Here is a 26,600-nt window from a genome sequence, read left to right on the forward strand (position 1 = left end):
TAACCTCAGCTTTTCTACTGAGCTCTGCAGTCCTGCCTCTGCTGGTGGACGGACAGGGAATTTTGTTGAGAGGTTGCTGGGGGGTAGCAGAACCCTCTGGAAATGAGCCACAAAACCATATGCTTTTCCAGACACACTGTGTTTGACTAAGTGTTTATGTGTGTTCATAGATTGATGGGTGTAGAACAAATAGAGGACAAGCTTCCATGTTGACAAGGGAGATTAAAGCCGAGGTAGTTGGATAGCATGTGTTACACAAAATCACTGTGAATAGAACATATCTGCCTTTTTGGTTTGCAAATCCTGTCTGAATCAGAAACCTGTCTGGAGAAATAAAGGTATGTATCCTATAAAGGTGTGCTTCCCTCTAGGAAGAGTGGGAGACTGATCATGGTGATAGCACCACCACTGATGGTTGTGCGAGGAAAGGAATATTAGCACGAGGAAACTCTGAGAAAAGTTAGAGATAAGGATGTGAAAGAGGAATTTCTCAGATTCCAGAGCTGTTGTGGTTGCAGTAGGAAAACAGAAAGACTTGACTCAAGTGGAGTTTGGGGAATGCAGGAGAGAAAAAACCTGTGCTCATCTAAGGCAGCTTGAAAAGGAGGTGACAGAGCTTAATGAAAGAGAAACATGAGCTCTCTTCTGGTTGCATCATGCTGTCGTTTACTGGGAAATACCCATTTTGGAGAGGCTAGTCGATATATAAATTTGGATGGGGGAAAATCCAAGTTCACGTCTCATCTGCCTGGGGTTTGCATAGCAATTATGGGAATAAGGAAGGTTTCACGAAGATGGACCATAATGCTCTTGTTGGAAGTAAGTTGTGTGCTTTTGTTATTCATTGCTACAGGCTGCTTCTCTTTGGTTTATAGAGAAATTATAGAAATGCCGAAAATTTACAGCGATCTTGAGATAGGTCGGATTCTGTTGATGTTGCTGTTAATTGCAATTAGAAATCACCCAATGCTGCAGAGCCTCGGGGGAGATTTGCTCATGCAGGGAGTGCCCCTGCTACAGCTAGAACAAAAAGAAATGGGAAGACAGACAAAAGATAAAGGAAAAGGAGAACGCAGGGGTGTTTCTCTTCCCCCTCTCATGGGAGGTGCAAGGCAAATCAGTGGCTGATCTGGGATTAAAATGAAGGCTTTTTGTAGCTAGTCCAGTACTCTAGCTACTAGATTATAGTTCCTCTGATGCTGTTAATTACAGCGTGCAATTGACTCTGTCTTAATGCGGCAGCTACACTGGAACATGCTTGAACTTCTTCTCTTTATCATTTTTATTCACACAGTGAATCTTAAAGACCAAAACTGGAGACTAATTAAATTAGCAGGCTATTAAATAACCACCACCTTCTGAATAGTAACGAGAACTTTAGAAATATCTACTATAAGGCAACTTTTTATAAAGCAGTGGCCTCTGTTTCACCCTTGGAAGGAGCTTCCAGCAGTACTGAACAGTACTTATTTTAATGCAGCTGTGTACCGGAGCAAAAGGGGGGGAGCTAAAGTGACTTTGAGTTTTCAGCTTTCCAGAAAGCAAAGAGCAGGGAGCCTTGGCTAATTAAAGTTTCTTTTTAGCTGGCTTTCTTAGAACAATTTAGTTATTAGAATACGGATGTGTTTGACTTGGGCAATTGAAGAATATCCTAGGCAGTGGAAGAGGCTGTTCTGCACCCTCCCCACCCCACTGTGAAAGATAGATAAATATTTTTATTAATATTATCGCTGTTAATGCTGAAGGCAGATGTCCAGGTTCTGTAGATACCAAGAGTCTTTCTGCATTGTCTATTAGTAGGGTTACTGAGAATGCAAAGGGATTGAGTTTTATTGTGTGGTTACCATTGAATAACAGCACATTCATGGATTTATCATGAAGACAAGTATTTATAATTTTGTACTGTTGAAGATTTTATTCAGGGCTGCCAGAAGTATGCATTTTTAAAAGGCTTTATCTTGAGACTCTACAGGAAGCTAGTGCTATTGCATGGCAATTTTCAAAAGTTTTTGTAGTTTGGCATGGAATAAAATCCTTAACGAACTGGGCACTACTCTGTCGTTTGGACAATGCCAATTCCTATTTTTATGAAGTGAGTTTTCTTCTTTGTTATTGAAGGGAATGAAGAATTTAAATGGTCAGCTTTTGCAGAGCAGACACAAAACCCAGCAGTGTTACATTGGTCCTTGTCCCTGTTTTTTAGTTAAATACTAAATCCATCTTTAGCTCTCCCAGTCAGAACAAGGTGGTGTAGCCCCATAAAATGATTTAAAGCACTCACATCTTTTTGAGCTTTGAGATCGTTGGGGATAATTTGCTTTCCTATAATTGACTTAAATGCCATGTCATGTACTTGTGACTGATTTGACAGGAAGGTGGTGGTGTGTTCCTGGTGTCACTGACGTCTGTGCTGCTCTTCAGGATGGCATGACTTGCATCTCTCATGTTAAATACTTCAGAGTCTCAGTCTGAAACTCGTGGAACCTCTGTGCCTGCACTGATCTTAAAGGTCAGTAGGAATAGCTGGCATTTAGAATTCAGTGTATGGGTTTGTAAATTCCATTAATTAAGTATTTAAAATTATATAAGCATCCTCAGAATATATCTGTAAAAAGCAGCAATCCCTACAGAGTTTTGAAGACTTTTAAAAAGCAGACCAATTTGGTGTTTATTTGTGACTATTAATTCCCCAATGGCATCGACAGCCTTCAGGCTGGACACTGGGTCTCACAAAGTGCATTTCCTCTTCTCAGAGCAGAGGTGCAGAAAGTGGGAGTGCTGAGCAGCAAGCTACCTACACTAGCTGGGAGACAGTGTGAAGGATTACAGGGCTCTTGTGGATTCTAGTGCTGCCTGCACTGCTGGAGGGTTTTTGTTTGGATTTTTTGTTTTTTGGGGGGTTGTGGGACAGAACATGAGGACAGACATTTTGAGATAGAAAGAGAAGCGTGCCTGAAGTGCAGTGATAGAGACCTCTGGATTTTACTTGTAGCCCTGGTAACAAATTGCTGGCTGACCTTCTACAAATAGCTCTGCAGTTCTGTGCTGCTCTGACACTTCCCCATCAATGCAACAGCCTCAGAGATGCTCCTTGCTTTGCAGAGCACTCTGAGAGAGCCACAGGTTACCATTTAGTGTTCACAGGATTTACCTCAGAACCTGGAATTGGTGCTGGCCATATCCACGTTCCTCTGAAGACTGCTGATCAGAGCCGAGGTGGTTTTGACCAGGGCTTCAGGGCAAAGCAAGTCCTACCTTTACCTGCCTGGAGGGTGATGTGAGTGAAGGAAGTGGGATGGGGTTTACTCTGCTTTAAGGCAAGGCTGCAATGTGCTGGAAAAACATGGCTCCATTTAATCAGCAGCATCGCAGGGAACGGAGGGATGAAGAGTAACTAAGGGTAACACGGAGCATTTGGGATATTTATAAAAATGTGAAATGGCTTTTCTTATTGAAAGAGTGGTTGTGCATCATTAAAGGCATCAAAAGCAAAGTGGGAACATGCTTTGTGAATCAGGAGGAAGAGCAGTCCTTGGCACTTGCTAATCTATTTATGTTCCAGTCATGCTCAGAGTGTGACTTTGAGGTCTGCAGCTCTTGTAATTGCCTGGAATATGTCACTCTGCAGCAAGATTCATTGTTCTGCTCTCCCTGAGAGGAAGGCTGGGATTTTTAGCTGTAGGACTTAGCTTTCAGTCAGGCAGAGAGATATTCCCAAGCATTGTTTTGCTGAAACACTATTAATTATGGCTCCCATTATAAGCATGTCAGTTCCATGTGATCTAGGCAAAAATTGATGCATTTGGTGGGAAGCAGCCAGACCTTTATTTTGGGGATTATACATGAGGTTTAGGAGCCAAGTTTTGATCCCTGTTGATAGAAGTCCCTTAAACTTTGCAGAATCAGTAGGATGCTTTTTTGGTTCCCTGATTTCTCAAAGGGTCAGAGACTTAATTTTTTTTCTTTCCCTTTTTCTCTACTTCTTGCTGCCAGGCTTTCTTTGCTATTCCCCAAGCAACACTCAAAACATTTAGACATTAAGCTTCCCATTAAATTAGAGTGAAATCAGAGCTCCGTGCCTTGCAACAAAGATTTAGAGGGGCAAGATTCAGCAGGGGTTGGACACGTTTTCAGGAAGTGATATAAGATGTGGCTTCAAAAGGGCTTCCAGCCCAACCTCACCCCTGTTGCTTTTCATGGGAACCTCTCTCCTCTCTGCCTTCCCTTGAAGAGAAGTGAGTGCTTTTTTAAATAATGAAGAATTCCTGTAGCTTTCTTTCCAGTCCCTGAGGTATTGTTGACCGTGGGAACCTCTCGTGCAGCTCCTATGGAAGTGGGGCCTTGGAGCACAGCCATGACACTTCCATGCAAGAAAGCACACAAGCTCTAGGCAAAACTCTTCACTGGTGTTGGCAGACCAGGTGGAAAAGCCAATTTTTATTCTACAGATTTGTTTCTTTTGTGAATGACAGTCTGTGCTGACTTTTCCTTTCTGGGGGCTCAGAGTGGAGTTGCTGCTCAGTTTCAGTGGAATGTGAGGTTTCGTGGCTGGATCAAATGAATTATATGCTAAAGGACATCTAGAGCAGTGAACTGTGAAGAAAATGTCTTTAACATGACAGAAGGTAGGCTTGCCCCATGCAGGGCTGCTTTGATGCTTCATAATCTGGAGCAGCTCTTTCTTGTCTTACTCCAGTATGCACTGGTGAGTTGGTTCAGGAAGTTCAAGTCCTCCTGGATTCACATCTGTTTCTAGAAGTTGAAAACTGCAATGGTAACATACAATGGATGTTTGGCTGAAGCTTTTTCAATAACACAGAAATGGCTTCATGCACCAGACTTTGTCCCAAATGCCATAGGTACTTGTCCCTGTAGCTTGTGAGGATGTGGTAGAAGCACCTCAGGGTCCTAAGGTGTGCAGCTCATACAGCTACCACTATAAAGGGGTTGGGATTGGCCTCCTTTTTACCACTGAATTCCAAGAAGTCTAAAAGGATAAAAAAGAAAATGAAATTAGAAATTTGTCTTGGACAAAGATTAAACATGAAAAATTTTGCCTTGAATCTTTTCACTAATAATCTAGAAAGACATATATAGTATTTTACAGGCATAAGATGAGGCTCCAATGTGTTTCTCTCAAAACCCATCTCCAAACAATCTGAGAGTCTCGTGGTCACAAGAGAACAGAATGTTGATAGTTGATTGCAGTATGTATAAAGAACTCTCAGGTTCTTCCACAGCCCCAAATTTGGTAAGAACCTGGTTTTCTTCTTCCTAATAAACAAATAGGTTACCATGCCAAATACCTCTGAGATGTTTAAGTTTATTCAATTCACAATCAAATGAGATGAGATACTGCCCTGTTCTAAGAGAACATCTACAAATAAAGGAGAATGTGTAAAAAAAAAAAAAAAGTCAAGTAGCTGATTGGTGTTGTACAAACTCTTTTGGTTTCTTGACCTTGTACAACTATGGCAAGAAAAAAAGCCTCTTGATAATTGCCTATGAAAGGCATTTAAACATTTTTGTAGATCCACCTGCAAGCATGCAGGCTTATAACTGCTTACTGCTGTGGGTGGCATCATCTGGTGACAGCAGCCCCTAGAGATGAGTCCTCTCAGGTCTGAATTCTTCTGTGTGACCCTGAGTTGGGGCATAGTTTTCTGGAATCAGATTTGTCAAAGAATCCTGCTTCCATTTAGAAGTAGAAATAAGTAGCAGCTTCTTGTGAACTTTAGTTTCTCTTGGCTTTGCTTGTCTTCAGTTTGCCTTTTTTTTTCTTTTTTCTTTTTTTTTTTTTTTTTTCTCCACAGATGTTTCCCTGTGTCTATAATTTGAAATTCCTACAGTCAGTTTTATTGCAGAGGGTATAAGTTTTATTTCTGCTGTCTAAACACTTCCTGCATGAACTTTCTGGATGTTCTCAGGGAAGGATTCACTGTAGGTAGTAGCACATTTAGAGTGAAACAGTGCAACTTGTGAGCCCAATTTCAAATCAGTTCTCATACTGGACATGAAATGCCATAGCCTGCTAGAGCAGCATGTCCAGTGCAGTACTAATGTGTAAAAAGAGACAATCTTTGCCTTCTGGGGCTTCCTTTAAAAAAAAAAAAAAAAAAAAAAAAGGTTATGGAGAAGAGTATCAAAACTCTGCAAAATGTTTTGCTCTTACCAAAGGGAGACTGCAGAAGAGGGAAATGCAGTATGTTTCACCCAATCCAGTGCTTTTAAACTTGATTGGCCTTTTTAAAGAAGGATCAGAAATGTCTTTGCCCCATGGAGCTGCAGTTGGACAAGCATCCTGTGGAGTTGTGTCCCTGTAGCTGTTGTGAGGGTGTTGATGCCAGCAGGATAATGGCCTCTTTACCAGGTTCTGGAAGTACTGGGGAATACCAAGGGCATCCATCACTCCTTGTTTTCCTTCTCATTCAATGGCATCTGGACTTGATGCAATTTACATCTTGCCTTGGTGATGGAAAAGGTTACTACATGGGAAAATCCTGAAACAGACTGTCAAGAGCAGTAACAGTGTGAGACAGTGAAAACCAGTTTCAAGATACTGTCAAGAGCCTGGGGAAGTTTTCTGGGAAGGGAATTGAAGCTGACCCAAGAGAAGTCTGGACTATTAAGTTAATTATCCTGTCATGAGGTTTTTGAAAGCAAAGATGGAGCTCTATTAGTGTGTTGGCTTCATGGCGAGTGAGAGCTGGCTGGAGCCTGTTCATCTGAACATATTTTTTGGGATGAATTAGGGTCTAAAAGCCTGTGGGTTTTGTTGAAAAATGGCATTTTGAAAGAAGCAAGTTGGCTGCTAGGATTCAGAATCACAACAGAGCCAAAATAAGCTTCATATTTCTTAACCCCCATGTCACTGTGAGATCCAGATTATCCCAGGTGATATGCAAATGCATAAGGACTGTGAGCTGCCAGGTTTTTATGAGAAGGAGGCAAAGAAGCTACAGTTGTCCATAATGTAAATATATGAGAGCTATGAAAAAGACTGAGCTATTCAAGCCTGATAATGTTTGTGAGGAAAGGCAATAAGAAAAAGAGGTAGGGATACGAGTTAACTGAAAAACTCAGACTGTGACTTCAGCACTTGGCACAAGTCAGCAGAATAAATAAAGCACAGAGATGCTGGGGGCAGGGAAAGAGACGTGTCCAGAGCAGAATAAACAGCGAGTCCTGAGCCAGAGTACTGTGCATTGTGCTAGCAGGCATCGAGTTCGGTTTGTGGGAAAGATGGATAACAGCAAAACAGACTGAAGGGTTTGAATAAAGGCAACCAAAGATTGTGCTCCAGTCATTTTTGCACTCTGCTATGAATCGGATGCAGCTCCAGGGGACATCAAGGATGAATGCTGGCATAATGTTAGGAGAGAAATGAGCTTTGTTTTTATTAGAAAAGATGCAGATTAGATACAATTGTGATTTATGTCATTCTGAGCATGTGGGGAGCTGGCATCAAGGGCTGAGGAACCAGTATATTACAAAGGCTCAAGGAAAGAGGAACTGGATCCTGAGGGGTTGGTTATTCTCTCCTGATACAAAATTATCATTAGAAAAGATAAACTTATTAAATTTAGGTAGTAAATATAATTTTGGGTGGACTGTAGCCAACAGTACCCAAGGCCTACTTCATGTCAGTGTGAATGGGAAATTAAGAGTAAATGTCTCAGTTTCTTTAATGTTGTGTAGCAGCAGCTTTGGGAGCTCAAACCAGAAAAGTGCCAGGCTTCCTCCAGCACCCCTGCTCCTTTTCCAGATATTGCTGTACTCTTCAGCTGGGAAAGTTTTTACATTTTGTCTTTGTCGAAAGCTGCTCTGAGGGTTGGTGAAGTTCTGCTTCAAGGGTTGATTGGATAAAGGATGTACAGCAGAGAGGGATGGAGGGGTTAAATCCATGGGCAGACACTGTACTGATCCAAAAGATGAGGAAGAATGTCGTGCCCAGCCCTGTGGGGGCTCCTCTTCCATGTGGCTCCTGCCTCTTCCCTCAGTAACCCTGAGGGACCCCATTTCTTATAATTCTGTATTTTGTATGATTCAATCAGGGGATGTGTAGTTCCTGCTAAATAAATATGAATTGTCTCTTTCTAGGCAGGAAAAGCCTGTGCAGATCAAATATCAGTTCAAAATAATATCACTGTTCCCCCTTCTCTTAAAAAAAAATGTTCTTTTGTTTACCACAGAGGATATCAAGGAGGGTGCCTGATATCCACCTCTAGAGTTGCTGGAAATCCTTGTGAAAGTTTCCCCATCTTACATAATCTTGCACCAAGAACCTTTGAAGTGAAGCTTCTGAAGCTGTGCCAGGATGCCTTGGTCTGCAATTTTGTGAACATTTCTTATTTTCACAAGTGTTGAATTCAGAAATTGTACTGCTGCAATGGTAGGCCTTTGTGGCAGGAAGATGAAACTGAATCTAAATTTGTCATGATGCAAAGGAAATTGGATGACTTGTTAGTGAAACATTTGAAAAAGAACATTAGAGACAAAAATGTAGCTAAAATTCTTATGATGGACAAAAACCTGTAAAATTATTGGGTAAGTTATCTATGCAGAATAAATATTTGACTACTGAATATTATGCACTGGGTGTGTGCAGTTGGCTTATTATGTATCATAAACATATTTTAAATAGGGGATTTTAAACATTTGAGCATGATTTATTTCCTGCTTGTTTTTACTGACAATTGTGTGTCTAAATCTCATGGTTACTGTCAGAAATATGAAACTTCACTACTGTTTTAAAGCCTAGGTTCATTAATTTGCTCAAATAAAAAAAATAGATATGAGGGAAAATCTGTAAGTGAGAATTTTTGGAAGTTGGAGGTCATTTTACTTTGCTGCAGGGCTGTGCAAATGGTTTTATGCTTGTCAGTTAAACTGGTTTGGGGTTTTCTTACCCATTCTGGGCACCCAGCCAGCCTAACTTACAAAACTGCAATTATCATGATTGTTAGGAATAGTTCCACTTCTTCCCTTGGATTTCTTCTGCCTTGCTTCTTTTCTTCTTTGAGGAAGTCTTAAATTTTCCTGTCAGTTCTGAGGAGACCCTGATTTTCCCCTGAGGGGTTCCCACAGAGACACAGAGTCGCAGAGGGCCCTCCAGCTCCCTGATAAATGTGATCCTGTCAGAGGCAGCAACAAGCCAGAGTGTCACTCCACAGGATCAAATCTCCAGCCTACAAAGTGAGGTCTTGCTGCTGGGAGACCCACAGTGCTCTGGGCTTTTTAATTTTATCGTTCAAAGCAGAATTGCTAAATATATTTTGAATTTGAAGGCTGAGAGGCTTTGGCATTTGCATCATCCCTTATTTATGAGCCTGTTTCTGTGGCAGCTGCTCAGTGAAGGTTTCCAGGGTATTCTGATGCCCCTCCACAAAACATGAATTAAAGAGAAAGAGCTGGCAGCAGATGTTGGCCACCCAGCAGAATTTGGGCTGCAAGCACCATGGTCTAAAGGTGCCTGGGGTAGGGCAGCACTTGTTGCACTCTTGCCTCACATTCTCCAGAAGAATCACCCACTTCTGCCAGGCTCCTGGAAAGCTCCTTTCCACATCCAGGGTGTAGCTGTGGGTGGCTTTGGTTATCAGGGAGAGCACATTGGAAGGTGCAGTTTGGCATTGCTGGTGTGAGCTGGGATCAAGCCTGTGAGGTGCTGATAGTGCCTGGATCTGGTGGGGAGAGCGGGCAGGTCTGTAAGTGGAGCAGGGCTGCACTCTGCTCTTTCACCATCAGTGATTTGCAGGGTCAAGTGAGGCACATCCAGAGCCCCTGCTGTGCCTGATAGGAGCAAGGGCTGCAGAGGATCCTTAATCTTGGCTGTCATCCCTGCAGCGCCTCTTTCCTGTGTCACATGTGGGTTTGGGGTGGGATGCTCTGATTCTCCTTCATCCTGCATGTCAGGTTTCAGTTTGGGGTGGGAGCCTGGAGGGGAAATCCAGTGCATATCTCACTGGTGCTGCCAGGCTGTGTGCTCTGATAATGCACCTCTGCTGCTGGTGCAGCTGCTCTTCTTCACCAGGATGAATTTACTGGAGCTCCAGGAAAGTCAGAGATGGGAAATAATGATGCTGTGTTGGGTTGTTGTGTAGTGCTAGCCAGATACTGTCCATCAGGGAATTTCCTGTGTTCAAACCATCTTTTTGGGACACAAAACTCTGCTGAGGATTTGTGGTCTCATTTGTTTTCAGCCAACCAGACACTGTCAGGAACTTCTGGACAATTTTTATATGACTCATTTAATTATTTTATATCTGTTAGCACTACAGATTACTGTATTGCTTAGAATCACAGAACATCCTGAGCTGGAAGTCCAACTCCAACTCATGAAGTCCAACTCCTGTCCTGCACAGGACACCCCAAGAGTCACACCATGGGCCTGAAGACACTGTCCAAATGATCCTTGAGCTCTGCCAGGGTTGGTGCTGTGACCACTGCCCTGTCCCAGTGCCCAACCACCCTCTGGGTGCAAAACCTTTTCTAATATCCAGTGTAAGCCTCCCCTGACACAACTTCAGGCCATTCCCTCAGGTCCTGTCCCAGCTCAGTGGCAACACTGTAGTTTTAATCCTTGTGTGTCCAGAACTGTCTAGATGTGCCACATCTCTTGTTCAGTTTAAACTGTTTAATATCTGTGAAAAATCTGTTTGCTGATCAAACCTACTAAACCCATAGCAGAATGTAAATTATTGGAATGAATGAAAATGTACATTTGCCTTCATCTGAATGGCTGGTGTGACCATGGGGGTATCCATTGTAGAGAACCTGAACTGCAGACCTTGGGGCTGTATCTTTTTCAGGTATTAAATGCAGTAGCCTATCTTCTTGTGCCAGGACCTTTCAGAATGATCAGGAATCTGAATTATTTTTAAGGGTTTTTTCTGAGAGTGAGTTGTGAGAGATTTCCTGGTTTACTTCATTAGGATTAGCAATTTGCAAAGGTCTTCTTTTGAAGGCATTGGAGCCAATTCTGCTGCCTCACAGACTAATATCAATTACTTCAGATATTTATGAGGGCAAACTAAACCTGCTCTTATGAGCTGAAAGAGGTTATCCAAAATGTCCAAAAGATTATGGAATTCTTGTCCCTGGTTCCTCCATCAGATAATGGTATGGTTTATTTTTCTTCAAGAAAATTCATGTCAAGACCATTTTTCTTTCTCTTCCCTTGGATGCATGGACTTGTTTTATCTCCATCCAGAATGAAATTTTCTGCCACCATGCAATTCCTTCAGAAACATTCATTAATGTTAATTAATTAACATTAACATTAATGTGTGACTTCAATTATTCTTAGATATGGTATAATACTGTCTTCAGAAATCCTTCTGTGGGTGCTGCAGCCCAGTTCTTGAGATAACAAAGTTAAAATTGCAGAGCCATATGATTGGCCCTGAGAAGCCGACCAAAAACCAAGCAGAACAACTTCTGGTGACCACAGTGGCTTCCCTTTGTTTTCTTATTTTGATTCCTTTGACACAAGGGATCATTCAGTTTAAGAACTCCCAGTTTTGCACTGTTTTAATTTTGTTAACTGTTATTTAGCATCCAAAATAATGCTTCCAGCATGTACGTTGTGGGTTTATCAAGTTTCCAGCTTAAACCCCCACCCATCTTTCTGAGCATAAAGGCAGGAGAGGTGTGTGTGTGTGTGTGTGTGTGTACAGTGGAGAGAAAGAAAGAAATAGGGGACCATTACAGGTTTTGACATTTGAACATGGAAAGAAAACTATATAATGTTGTCATTTTTACTTTACATCACACAGTACAATCTGATTTCTGCAGAAGTGTTTGTTTTGGTTATTCCTGGCATAGCAGGTGGTTTTAGATTTATTTTGGTTTTTCAGTAATATTGTTTGGTCAAAGATCTCAGCCCACCTCGGCAAGCTCAGTCAATTCCAAGTATTTTGTATTTGCAAGGAGCAGCATCTTATTTCACAGAAGTTGCTACTATCAGTAGCAGGTTTACTCAGCACAGGACTGTGGGGGTGGCCTCAGCGAGAGCCTTTTCCTACTGAGACAAATCATATACTTTGGTCTGGCAGTCAGAATATTTTGCTGGAGAGGGTTATGAGTCCTGGAAAGCAGCATCTAGGAAATACTGGTTTCCTAGAACATTGTGAGTGGGCTTCTCACCCTGTAGAGTTGCACAGTTGCTCTATAGTGAGTGTTTAGTTAGTTATACCCAGATGACATGTACAGATGAGATAGAGTGGCTCCAAAGGCTCACACTGCCTTCTTCTTGGATAGTCCACATGGTTCTGTTTCTGCATGACTGCCATGCCTGGGAAACTGTTCAACTTCAATGACTGAGGCAGAATTTGGAAGAAAATGCAAAATTTCAAGGAATTGCTGAGGCCAAACCAGTGTTTCAGGTATAAGGTATGAATTTGTTTTGGTTAAGTATTGCAATCCTTTTTATCCTAAAGGAAATAAATTTTTCTTTGAATTAATAACTTTTCTTGATGTTTTTTCAAGGCAGGGTAAAAGATGACCCATTTTACTGAAATTATTTGAGCTCATTCCTGTGAGTTGATCTCTACTTATGCATTCTCTGGGTGATTTGGTATCATCCTGCAGAAGGTGGGTTCTCAAAGACTAAAGGCTGCAGTGATCCAGAGCTTGATGACTGCAATCTAAGCCAGAGAGGAAGTTTGTCATGATGACTGCAGAGCTGGAAAATGAATGGAAGTTGGTGTTTGGTTTTTTTTGCAGCATGGCAGAAGCTGGAAGGAACCTCTGGCAGTCATCTGGTGCCACCCACCATGAGCTGTCCACCCATGTCCAGAAGTTTGAGTACCTCCAATGCTGCTGTGGCAGCACTCAAATCAGTCTGACACTAAGTAAGTGTCCCTGCTGTTCAGAGGGAGCCTCCTGTGCTGCAGTGTGTGCCCACTGCTCCAGTGCTGCCACTGGAAAGGGCCTGGCTCCATCCTCCAGATAAACTGCCCACTGGGAGTTTATTTACATTGGTGAGATCCTGCCTGGGCCATCCCTTCTCTGTGTTGTCCTTCCAGGAGTGGTTCCAGTTCCCTATGAGGACCAGGGCCTGAGACTTAAAATCTGAGTTTAGACACAGGTACTGATAATGTCCTCCAGCCTGTGTGGAACAGGTCTACATGCACCTGGTGTTCCTGTCAACTGTACCTCTGCCAGAATTGAGAACAATAACAATGAAGACTTCAGGGAGAATGGCTGCCACTCTTCTATTTTCTGTAGCTCCTTTTACTTACTACACACAGTTTTTTGGTGGTTTCTAATTCTGCTTATTTGTTGTATTTTACTCTGTGCAGGAGGGATGAGGAGGACCAGAATTTCATCACCATGTTCTCATTTTGCATCATACTTCAGTATCTTCACCCATCAAACCCCTTTTCATCCTGTGAGCACCTCAAGAGAGAATTATATTTGGAGTTTGTTTGTTAGGAAGCTTCATCACTTCAGTCATATCCTCTCTGAGTAAGGAAAGAAAATGCAGAGAGCTGTGAGGGAAATATTTTCTAGAGAAATCTGAGGGGCAGGACAAGGCAGGACCATGATCTTGCACTATACAGGTGCTCTCCTTCTAGATACTTCTTTCCTTGGAAAGGCAAATTCACCAGCATGCCATCTCCAGCAGAACTGAGCTCCAGTGCTGCATGACTGAAGGTTGCCAACTCTGCCTGTTGCAAGCTCTGTTACAGTCTGTGTTGACAGCTACTGGCAGTTCCTTAGGATGGAAAATTAGGTGGCCAACTGTAATTGAGTTGAGGCATTTCCTCCCTCCTCCTACTCCCAGATGAATGTGAAAGTGCCTTAACTTCCAGCAACAAACCTAGGTAGAGCATTGGCTCCATTTGTTGAAGCAAATTTTACCTGTCCATTTGACCAGAAATGTTTTATTTGCTGCCTCATTCCCTAATGGGTTGAAGTCCTATTTTATCCACTGTTTGGGTAAAGTATGAACTCTATCTCTGTAAAGATAAGCAATTTAGAGCTCAGTATTATGTGCTTTTTCTATTCTTTTCAAGTATCCCAAACTTAAGGAAATTAATCTACCGAAACAGGTAATTTAATTCCTCTTTTTTCCATAATAATAATTGTGCAGCTTCTGAATCTCTTAGCAATGCTGTCAATCCAGGAGAGAACTTGCTCAGAGGAACTGCTTCAAATTCATGCAAATTAGGGAGTGTGAACACAGAAAAAAAATCTACAGCCAGGTTTAGATCTTCAGATTACCCCAAAATGTTGTAGATTAAAACAAGTTAAGACCTTGCTCTGATTTTTGCTCAAAATATGCATCAGCAGAAGGTGGGACTAAGCACACACAGGTGGCTTTCAAACAGCTCCAAGTACCTTGAGCCCATGGATCTCTGCTGCTATTTGCTCAGCAGGAGAAAAGTTCCCTTATGTACTTCCAAAAATAAATTTAGATGTGATAGAATAGAACATTAAGCAAATAATGTAGCAGTTACAATTAGGATAACAAATAGTCTTGACAGTAGATGCAGGGGTCAGAAATGAGCAAGGCTAAAACTAGGTGAATTTTATATATTTTATGTTCCCTAACCCTAACCATTATTCCTAATTCTGCTAGCCATTGACTGGCACCCAAACGGAAGATCTGCCTTCAAGCCTGAAGGAGGAAACTTTTTATTATTAAACAAAAAAAACCAAAACAAAACAAACAAAAAAAAACCCCAAAAAACCAAAAAAACAACAACAAAACAAAAAAAAAAAAAAGAGTCCTGTGGAAGTTCTTGGCAATTATTTAGGAAGATACTAAGTTATTGCATTACATATGATTTTAAGAAGTTGTGCTAATCCAAAATCCTCCAGATTCACACTAGAATTAACACAGAAGAGCCTGTGACCCCAAGTCTGGAGCTTTAGAAGAAATGCTGGCTGCAGAATTTGCATATACCTAGGAGAACATTTGTGACTTTGATTGGATTCCATCATCAGAGCCTAAATCTGATGCTTCAGGTTAGGTAATCTGTGCAGTACTGCGAATTTATGTAAAAGAGTACAAGCAGCAGCAGTGAATCAGGCCCAACAAAGACCTGTCTGTTCTGCCAAGAAAAGCTTTGAAAACACTCAAAGTCAATTTTTATGACCTCTCAGGTTTTCTTGCTTGTTGTTAGAAGTCTGTAATGTTCCTGTCTTTATGATGGCTTTGCAGAGACTGAACTAGACTTGACTGTAAACTTCACATGTATCAAAAGATATTTACTGACCCATACTGAAAAGAATGGGATGGTATTTTCCTGAAGAAACAGTATTCCTGTAGCCCAGTGTACAGACAAAAGGTGTCTACTATTTGTGCATGAGAACATAATTTGCTAATAGTGTCGAGTTAGTTACTGACAGTGAATAGGAAGTGGCCCGAAAGATTTTTCCAGTCAAACAGAAATTTAAAGTAAAAAAATTATTCACATTTTATCATGCAAACTGTAGGCAGCACAACAGCCTGACTGATAGCAACACAAAGTGAATGAAGTAGAATTATTTTTTCAGTTGAAGTGCCTGTACTTTTAACTGATTTAATTCTACATCTTCACTGTACCAGTTCTTCCATGTTTAAAGAAAGCACAAATAATCCCCCACCTGATACATATATAGATCTGTATATATAGATATGAGAACACTATGGCTTTAGAGGTGCCACCAAAACAATCTTTATACAAATTGAAGTCCAACAAGTTTAACATTACAACACTCATAGGTAAAGGTATCTTTTCTTCTCCTTTTCACTAAAATCAAATTCAACCAAGGAATTCTAACTTAACCCCCACTATTGTAAGGAAAACAGTCTTTGTTAAGAGATTGAAAAAACGCATTTACTGAACATTAGTTTCAACTCTAACAAAATATTCAAAAGTAGAATGACTCCCTATGTCTTCTTTCTCCATTTACCTCCTGAAAGAGAAAACTTGTTTAAAATTTACATCAATAAATTAATATTCAAGTTTTAATTTGAAGGAAATGAAGAGCTTTTTAAACAAAATAAATATTAAAGACTCTAAGTTACAGTATTTGTTTCAGCAACTTTAAAATTAGAATGGAAGTGTCTTTGAAAAAGACAACTCTGTGAGAGAACTGCATTTAAAATGTGTTAAGAAATATTAGTTTTATTTAACCAGTTTTTACAGCTGAATATTTATTCTATAAAAACTTTACAGATTGTACAGTTTATTATATAGTTCAAACTACTAGAACAAAGAAATAGGTCCCACAGATGCAAAAATACTGTACCAATCCAAGGTAAAGGCAGATTTACACACTGTACAGCTCTCCACTGGGAAGGGGAGGTGGGTCAGTTCCAAGTAAAAAGTTCAAAACTGTACAAAAATAAGGTTTGATTTCTTTTTCATTCTTCATAATACATTCAATAAATTGCAAGCACAGATACCCAAGTAATAATAGATATCTGCAGTCAGGAATCAATAACCACTCCTGAAAGGAATGCAAAATAGGTCTATTTACACAGGGCACTCTTTTACACCATACTGCATATAGTGTATATTTCATATAATAAAAAAAGCATAGACAAAGAACATTAAACATCTAATATAAGGTAGTTTTTTTTTTTTAAAGAGGTTTTTTTTTACTTAATAGTGTGCCAAAAGAATTTTAACTTATTAAATAATATATTCTAAGTGAACCTACAATTTATGAACATAAAATGCATTTTTGGTGTAATACATCAATTAAACCAGCAAATAGGAAAAAAAGAACCAAAAACAAACCCCAAACTGTATATAAAGTAGTATTTTCACCCAGCAATAGGAGCACTTATGTAGTTATTTAAAAAAACCGAAATAAACAAACAAAAACCCCCCAAACAAACGAACAGAAAACAACCCAGAGAGGCTTTTAAAAAACCGACTAAAACTAACTTATAACTTAGGATATTCATACATAAGATATTCAGTGATTCACTAATACTGCAAAACAAGCTTTTTTTGTGTTGTTTTTTTGTTTGTTTTTTTTTTTTTTTCCTTCCCCCTTCCATTTCCCTCTGGCTCTCCCTCATTCCCCTTCCCTAAGAGACAGTGGTTTCTTCATCTGTCTGGGTAACAATCAGACATACTCCTGCCCCTTCCTCCCACCCCTCTATACCTCTCCCCCAAAAGATAACAGAGTGTTTCCTTAGCATTCATCCTGAGCACACTCTCTTTTTGGGGATATGTGTGATTTAAGCACAAGAGGGTTTAGTTACCCCAACCTTTTAGAATGTTACATTACTTGAGGTATTTCAACCTTCTTCTGAGACAACACCTTTTCTCTAAGCTGACTCATTGGGCAGAGAAAGCAAGGGCTGGCTAATACCCGTTTCAATTCTGTATTCTCATGAAAAAGAAAAGCACTACTCCAGACTTCCCTGCCACACAGAAAATAATGCAACACCATTCACTTTTTAATTAACTCTCTATTTGATACAGTACTAGCCAAAGATAACAAAAACTAGAGCTTTTAAAGAGATGTTTGGTAGTGCACTCTATCATTTTTTTACCTTGTGTGTGTGTGTCTACATACACACTTTCACACATATTACATTTTTATATATATATATATGTATATATATATAAAAGAGACATATATTGATATATGCACACACATACACTTGTGTGTGTATATATCTGCATGTAACAATCAGGGAGAAAGGAGTTTTGTTCAAATTTAAGAGCTACAGTACTTTTAAACCCCTTGACAGTAAAAGGGGAGGGGGGGGTGTGTGTCCACTCCTGTTCCCAAGTTGAGCAAGGGGTTAGTTTATATAAGGTTTTTTTAAATGGGCATAGTTTGCTTGCCCTGATGTCCAAGAAATACAATTCCAGTGTCATGGGCATCTCATCAGAATTCATCAATCCTGTTCTGCAGATATTTTAACATTGAGTCCATCCCTTGTGCTGAGCCCCAGATTTTCTTCAAAACTTCACACTCCTTTTCATTTGCTTGTTCCAAGTCCACCTTCATGATGTTACGCACTAAAGCTTTGGATTCTTCAAGTACCTAGGCCAAAATTAACAGAGGGGGAGTTGGGTTAGTATTGCCTGAGCACCCCATGTCCTTCTCTGGGCATGTAACAGAGAAGACAAATCCTGAAGCTGATTATCAACTTAACCTTATCAATTAATGGACATACTGTAAGAAATGTTTCTCATAGTTGTCTTCCTTGTGGCATCCCACAACATTTCCTTTACCTAATGCCAGCACAATTTAAAAGTGCACAGAAGTGTGACAATAATAAAAATCATAGAATAACTAGGAATATTATATACAAGGTTTTGTAACTACAGGAAAGTGCAAGTCCATAGTAGTGAAGTCTAATCATAACACTATTGTCTCAAACTGCTCTAATAACTGGCCAGATCTTGATCTCTTGAGCACTTAAAATACACTGAAAAAAAAATCTCATTTATTTTTTCTGTTGTGAAAATGAATAATTTCCTTTTAAAATCCAAATTTTCTAATGCACAGAACAGTCAATTTGTACTGCATCTTACCTTGTAAGAAAGTTAAGATAGCATCAAATAGTGGTAATCTTGTGCAACTGCCAGTAGTGTACAAAGTCCAGTGTGTCAAGGACTGTATGTATTTCCTTGGTAATTTAAATTAGAACTCAAGCTAACTCAAGATTTCTGTGCTTCTGTGCAGATGTTAGGTCTACTGTTTATATTGTCAATTAGAGTAAGTTGGACTGCAGCAGCTATGTTCATACCAAATTGTATTATAAAAAAACAGTGCTGGTTTATATTCCTTATCAAATGCCACAGTACACTGTAGTAAAGAAAAGTCAGATAGAAATTTTAAAAGAATCCTAAAAAACCCCAAACCAGAAAGATACATAAAAATCTATCAAAACATTGTTATAGTATAATGCAGTCCTTGTTTCATGAAAAGACTTTTTTTTTTTTTTTTTGTTAAGGACAAAAAGATGCAATCTAATACTACTTAGATTAATTCTTATTCATCTAATCATAAAAACAGAAGAAGATAAAGGAAACTTACAACTGAATTACACGTGACAAGTTCTTTAATTCGAACCATTACTTCCTGTGTGAATGTTCCTGGCCAGAACACTTGGGAGACGAGTCCTTTGGCACAAGCTTCCTGCGCCGTCAGCTTTCTTCCACTGAACAACATTTCATTGGCCTGAAGGGATAGAAAGTTACTTCTGGTATGAAATGTAATGAGACAAAACTCATCAAAGGAAAAATGTTCAAAACAAATAAGAAAAATGCCTGCACAGTTTGAAATAGTTTTATTACAGCTCTTCCAAGTTTTAATTAGAAAAATATTGGCCCACAGCTGGTTGCAGTACTAGGTCAGTAGTTATTGAAATGTGGATGTCCATGATTAATGGTTAAAAGTGAAAATGTCTTTTGTCATTTCCTGGCCATGAATGTTTGTTAGCTCTGGCTTTCTTGCAGTATTGCTGACTTGGTTATCTGTGTATGTGGGAATAGGATATAATGCAAATCTGTAAACCAGCAAAGAATACATCAGCTTGCCCTTTATAATGATGTATTTCAATTTCTGACCAAATTAATAGAAAATAAACATTTACATTTTCTTCAAGAGTCCAATACTGAACTGATAAATCCTTTCATCATTTGATATAGCAGTCTTATTAAATACCCCCAGTATTTAAAAGATCTTGCACATGGTTTAAGGTATAGAATTGAATACTACCTTCTATGCAACAAGATGCTCTCTCTAGTTCTGTAATGTTTTTGATTTGTAATTATCATGCACTTCACTATTTACCAAATTCCCCATTAAAGCTCCTACAGCCACTTTAATTCTAGCTTTAGTGAAGTTTTTATACAGTTTGCAGTTGTTTGCAATGACATTTACACAGACACAGGCAATGGAAATTAAAAAGTCAGAGTAGACAACCTCAAAAAAAAAAAAACCCAAAAAACAGTGTTATTTTTTCATAATTACTTATTTGCACTGAAAAATCCAAACAAACCCATTACTGAATTCTTGAAATGCAGGAAATAAGGCTGCTCTAAAATACAAACCTGACAGGTGTTAACATACTGAGAGAAAAATAATTTTTCAGGGAAAAATACTGAGGTTTTTAACGTTTTCTGATACTGGAAATTTTGGCAATTATTTCAGTAACTTTCAGTTAAGGATCTCAAATAATTAATTATTAACTTAATTAATTATTTGCTGTGCTACCATGTTCCTGGTATTGCCATTTTACACATGAAGCAATTTGGAAACTGCAGTCTCTTATTTGTTCCTTTGTAACAAAATACAAAGTCTCAGTTCTACTGACAGCTTACTTCCTGACTGCCAGCCACTAGGAACGCAAGGAAAAAACCCAACTAGTTTCCCAGCATATTTTACTTTGGTTTTGCCATCAGCACATCTCACAGTTACTATGGAAAGCTGTGATTCACCCAAATCTCTTGCTCTATGATCAAATTCTATGCCCTATAGTTCTGCCTTCTGTGAACACAATATCAAATGTATAAGGTTCATTAATTCCTCCTTCTCATTTTTCAGAATGTATGTGAATAATAATAACACCCTGAAATACTAGCTAAAAATCAAAGATGTACACATGATTGTCTAAAAAGGAATCCTTTTTCCTACACAGTTGGGGAATAATTATTCTTCCAATAGGATTTAAAAATTAATTAACAATTCTATGAAATATCAAAATGTGAAGTCAATCTAACTAGTAGTTAGGAGAGGCAAACATTTAAGCCAAGTGGTCAGGTCTACATTCTTCATATGAATCTTTGCAAGGACACAAACAAATGCTAGAAAACTCTTCCCCTCCCACCCAAAACTTAGTTGCAACTGCTGAGCTCTCCTGAACATGAAACACCATAGGTGAGAATGGTGCAGTTATCTTATTTCTGACAGCACAGTATTAGCATAAAATCTCACAAGAAATGAGCATTGCCATTGATGTTCTCACTTGACAGATTTTGAAGGGAAATGTCTTGCTCTGGTATCTTCACTTTTGATCTATACATAACATCTGCTGGAGACCAACTGCTAAAGAAGCTTTAATCAGAATCATGACTTGTACCTGCTGTAAAAGTTAACTCGCTTGGTAGTTACTTTCCAAGAAACTTCAGCAACAGAAATGAGTATGATTAAAATATTTCTGTAAGATTCTCATCAACAACCTTCATTTTCTACTCTGAGTAGAAAATGCCTCCTTCCACAGAGGATCTTCACTTGGACTCTGGATTCTCTTTCAGTGAGCTTTTGAGGCTCACCAGGGTTTTTCTGTGCAAGGCACAAGCACCAAGGGCCACAGAGCACCTCAGCTCTCCTGCATTAGGACCAGGAGCAGCTGGCCCAGATCCTGGCTGTGATGGGGACTCCAAGCACAAGGAACCATGTTTCCTTCATGACTGACAGAAAAGCTAAGAAATCCTGCCAAGCATATTGGGGACTGGCAAGGAGAGCCAGTGTGTGATGTGTGATCACACAGCTCCTGGGCTTTATATCTAGGACCAAACAACCAGAGCAAGAACTCCATGGCAGACACATAGTAACACCTCCCATACAGACATCACCTTAATGTCTATTACATATTATTTTCAAGTTTAGGGACACTTCTAAAATTCTTGGTAATTCCAAGACGGTATCAGTTTTGAATCCTAAGGTTTGGGATTCAAATTTCCTGTGATAAACCCATGGCTGAAAATGTTTGAAACCTCCCCTCCCATCCATGACAGACCTGCCCACAGAAGTTGACTGACCCCACATGGAAGATATTTCCAGTAGTCTTGCAATAGAACATTTCACACAGCTGCAGCTAACAACACTGCATTGTAAGACTGACAAGAGTTAGGGGTGGCACTACTCCTGCTGAATTGATACATTTGTAGAAAATGTTATGATGCATACAAAGGCATGAATTCTGGTTTTTTATATTTTTTTCCCCTGAATGTTTTGCATTTCACTCATAACATCTTCCTGCTGACCTCTCTCTCTCTTTTACAGACAACAAGCATGCTTCTTTATCAACGTCTTCAGTATGGATTCTGAACATTTTTCATTAAATGTGCTCAGTAAAGTTCAGCTTTGTCCCATAGAGACACTGCTATGCTGCAGAGAGTCAAGGATAGTACAAAAACAGTGGATTTTTTCCCCCTTTTTGCACTGATCATTATGGAATTGTTACCACTGGAAGCTTTCAATTTAAATCTTTATATTTAAGAATGAGAGCATTCACAAACACACATGAAAGACTACACTAGGGAAGAGCTTCTTGTGTTTTTTGTATAACTTTTAAAGAAATGAAAAGTAACAACCACAAGTCTTTAAAGGACGAGGATGGATGGAATGGATGGATGGATGAATGGCCAAATAAAAAGGGAAAGGAACAATCAGTAGTTTGAAACATGCTAGGATATTAAAGATATTCTTATAACTGCTAATTTATTTCAGTTACCTTTTCTGTTCTCTTCTCATAACTAAATCCAAATATGACATAATCAGCTATTAGATCTTTTAAAACTGGTGTTTTAATATACTGATATGTATATTTTTAAATCAATAAATACCTAGGGGGAAAAAGTGGCTTTTAAAATAAACAGCAATTTTGGAAAAGAGGTGTAGCCACAAGCACTTGTTACATACTATCCGAATTGCAAAGGGACGTAGGTCTCAGTTTTCAAAGAACAGCATGAAAAACAATAAGCAACATGAAAATAACATAGGTAAGAGATTCTTAAACAGCTTTTTGTTAGGAGTGCATGGAAGCTGAAGTAGTTATTTTGCATAAGACTGCTCCTGGCTGGTGTCACAGTGCTCTGCTGTGCTGAATACAAGACACCCTGGCTGGTCCCCAGGAGGCAGCAGCAGGGGAGGTGTGTCCTGGTACACAGGACATGATCCTTCTGACACATCAGGGTCAAAGGTGGGATTAAGTCCCATGCTTGCTTTCTGTTCCGTGCATGCAGGTGAAGAGTAAGTTGTAAGAGCATGGAGCAGAAAAGCTATAAAGGGTGGCTTCTCATGAAAAGTTTTCATGAGAGAAAGAAAAAGATTAAGAAAAAGACAACACAGGAAGGCAAAACGTCTTGAAATCACACTGGATAAATTATCCCAACTGAATTGTGAAGCTGTCAGCCCCTACCCTGCAAGCTACTTACAGAAGCCAGGCCCATTATCCGAGGGAATGTAAGGGATGAACATCCATCTGGACTTTGTCCAAAAGTAGTGTATGGTGTCTGAAACCAGGCCTTCTCGTTGGCCCAAACCACGTCACACAGAGGCAATATAGATGCTCCAAGTCCAATGGCTGGGCCATTTACTGCTACAATGATAGGCTTCTTAAACTGAATAAAAGTATTCACAAAATTCCTGAAGAGAAACAGAAACATGCACTCACTACATATATCCAGAGTGTAAAATATACCAGCCCTTGAAAACTCCATAAAAATTCATCTCCATAGTAACATCACTTTCAAACCCAACCTGATAACCTTCCACAGTGAGGTGGTTATTTGGTGGATGAGGGGAGAGAGGTGGATATTGTCTACAGAGAGTACAGAGTGAGGATTTCAGCACTGTCTCTCCTAAGAGTTTCACAGTCAAACTGTTGATGTATGAGCTGGATGAGCAGACAGTGAGGTGGACTGAAAAATGTCAGAATGGCTGGCCCAGTGGGTGGTGATTCATGGCACAGGCCAGTGATTTAAATGCTGCACCCCATGGGGTCAGTGATGGGTCCAGCACTGTTCAACAGCTTCACTGATGATTTGGTAGATGGGGCAGAGCATATCCTCAGCAAGTTTGCTCAGGATACAAAAGCAGGCTGATGCACCAGAGGATTCGGCTGCCATCCAGAGGGACCTGACAGGCTGGAGAAATGAGCTGACAGGAACCTCCTAAAGCTCAACAAGGGAAGTGCAAAGCATTGTGCTTGGGGAGGAACAAGCCCAGGCATCAATGTGTGCTGGAAGACAAGCTGGAAAGCAGCTTGGCAGAAATTGAGCTAGGGTTCCCAGTGGATACCAAGTTGAACTTGAGCAGGCAGTATGCCAGTGGTTTCCTGCACTGCTTTAGGAGGAATATTGTCTGGAGGTTGCAGGAGTTGATCCTGCCCCTCTGCTCAGCCTTAGTGTCATATGGACATCTCAGTGAAAGGGAGACTCCAGGTGGTGTGGCAAAGGGCCACAAGGTGACCCAGGGAGTGAGTGAGCTGGACCTGTTCAGCCCCTGAGAAGGCTCAGGGGGATTCATCAATGTGTAACAATACCTGAAAGGAACCTGCTGGTACCTCAAAGGTATCCCTGTACTCTTTCAGTACCTGAAAGAGGACACAGACAGGCTCTTTTCAGTGGTGCCCATTGAGGCGGTGGGCACAAACTAAAACCTGGGAGCTTTCCTCTGAACAGCAGGAAACACTTTCTTACTGTGAGGGGGACCAAACAGGCAGCCAACAAGTTTGTGACTCTCAGTCATGAGAGACTTAAAAAACCCAGGAAATGGTCCCAGCCAACCTGCTCTACGTGACCTTGTTTGAGCAGGTTGAACAAGACAACCTGCAAATGTCCCTTCCAACCTCAAGCATTTTATGATTCTGTAAAAGCCCAGCATTGCTCCCAGCCCAGCACATCACAGCAGTTGGGCAGGTGCAGGTTTAACACCCCTCTACAAGCACCACTGATACATCACTTTGGCACACTCTTGTGTCCCACAGCTCTCAGATAAGGCTGCAGCCTTTCCTCACCTGGGCACCACAACTGTGCCACGGCCCTGCTTGGTCCTCACTGTGTTTACGTGCAGGTATTTACCTGTGTTTTTAAGTGACAGTAATAAGGTATAAATGAAGATGGGCAAAGCATTACTTATCTTCCTTGAGGAGCTTTTCTTAACAAATAAATCTGCTTTTCAAAATATGAACATAAATAGTAGAGCTCTATTATCCCATACCACACACCTGTAAACTTCCCCATCTCATCTCCCTTCTTTTGGTTGGTAATAATGCTCTGGGTACTATGCTATTAGGTGAAATATGCATATTTTTATCTTCACTGACAAAAAATGACAATTCGTTCCAATACCCAGAAAAACATGGATGCTTCTATGTTTTCAGACAGTAATGCCTCTAAAAGCTTCTTCGGAAAAAACAGTCATGTATGTATGAATACATACTTAGGTAATTTTAAAATTTACTCCCCATCTGTGTTACATATTTTTGTATTTCTGCAAAAGAGGACAATTTTACTATATTGCATCCAGTACTAAAGGTTATCACACTCTCTTAACTCATTCTAGTAAATGGAGTTAGCTAAATGCAAAAATCCAAATCCAAATCTGGAATCATCTCAAGCAAGTCATCATACAAACATCCTATCCAGAGACCTAAGATAATTTTAATCATATCTGAATATCCCAGAGAGGACCATCTCTAGTATATATCTGAAAAATACCTTATTTGAAAGGGGTGTGTGTGTGTCCATACACCTTTTAAGTCACCTTTGCCCATTTTATTAACAATGAATATTAGGTGAAAAAACAGATTTCTGGAAGTGCCCAGATGAAAATAGTGATAAAAGCACAATTGCTAACAGCTTCTGGCCACATCTGAAGTCACTGCATAAGCAACTTTTACATGAAATGACTGAAGAATTTCCTTTGATAAAAATAACTATAATCATCTTTACTAACCAACTGTACCTCCAATGAAACAGGATTTACATGTCTATGGCCTTCTTTTACAAACATAACCATTGATAATAGCCACAGAAGAAAGGCTCTGAAAGAATATTGATACTATGGAAGAATGCAAGAGACCAGGATCTTAAAACCAGTGCCCAAATGTACTTGTTTGTTTTGTTAAAATGTGTCTCCAAGATCCAAACTTTTTTTCCATATATTTTCTTCTGCTTGGTAGTACCTCAGCTCATTTTGTTTAAATGTTAGGTTTGCTACCCAGCATTGCTATGATCACCAGAACTCATCTTCTCTTCTAAAACATCCATCATTCCACTTCTTTGAACGTACAATATGAACTTACTCATTCAATACACATCTTGAATTTTGGTGTATTAGATTTGTTTTCCTGAAATCCCACGGCTACTTAAGTATTTTAATACTGGTTTTAACAGGAGGAGTGTAACAATACTCACAGTTTTCCTTAAAGGACGTGGAGCATAAAGAAGTGCTGCACACTATAATGTAACAAGTGAATGCCTGAGATCTTTTTGAATAAGAGGCTTTTGGAATAAAGATAGAACAAGCCAGGCTATATGATGAACAGTACCCATCAGATGACTGAAGACAGCTATACATACCTAATAGCTTCTGCCATCTTAGTGCTTTCCTTTTTTCTATCATCTGTTAAACGTCGTATAAAATAAATAAAATCAAGACCACAGCAGAAAATGCTACCAACTGCACTGAACAGCACAAGTTTACTGTCATCTGCAGCTGCTGTGTTCAGTGCACTTTGGACTTCCTTCATTACCTGAAAAATAAAAATTTCATAAGAATAATTTTAATCCATCATTACAAATAGCATGTTGTTCTCTTCCCTTCCTTCCCCTATGAGACCCTTCCACACCTTTAATTTTTCCTCAGGATCCACTCAACCGTCTTATTAGTAAAGTTAACTT

General features: G+C 39.8%; 1 protein-coding gene and 1 long non-coding RNA gene across 3 annotated transcripts in view; one reads left to right on the top strand and one right to left on the bottom strand.

Annotated features, from left to right (window-relative positions):
- Positions 1-778: 778 nt before the first annotated feature.
- Positions 779-15,049, top strand: LOC306798988. The gene is made up of 4 exons (XR_013773519.1): positions 779-819; positions 2,372-2,509; positions 13,302-13,390; positions 14,827-15,049. It is a non-coding gene; the product is annotated as an uncharacterized lncRNA (long non-coding RNA).
- A 1,038-nt stretch (positions 15,050-16,087) lies between these two features.
- CDYL (chromodomain Y like) overlaps positions 16,088-26,600 on the bottom strand; it is a 104,248-nt gene continuing 93,735 nt past the window's right edge. For both annotated transcript variants that reach the window (XM_079299450.1, XM_079299451.1), the window contains 4 exons: positions 26,280-26,452; positions 23,130-23,340; positions 19,003-19,146; positions 16,088-18,003 (listed from right to left, as the gene is read on the bottom strand). In XM_079299450.1, coding sequence (XP_079155576.1) covers positions 17,845-18,003; positions 19,003-19,146; positions 23,130-23,340; positions 26,280-26,452 — 687 coding nt within the window. In that variant the 3' untranslated portion in view covers positions 16,088-17,844. The remainder of the gene's footprint in view (positions 18,004-19,002; positions 19,147-23,129; positions 23,341-26,279; positions 26,453-26,600) is intronic.

This window comes from Erithacus rubecula, assembly GCF_903797595.1.
Source record: "Erithacus rubecula genome assembly, chromosome: 3".
NCBI lineage: Eukaryota > Metazoa > Chordata > Aves > Passeriformes > Muscicapidae > Erithacus > Erithacus rubecula.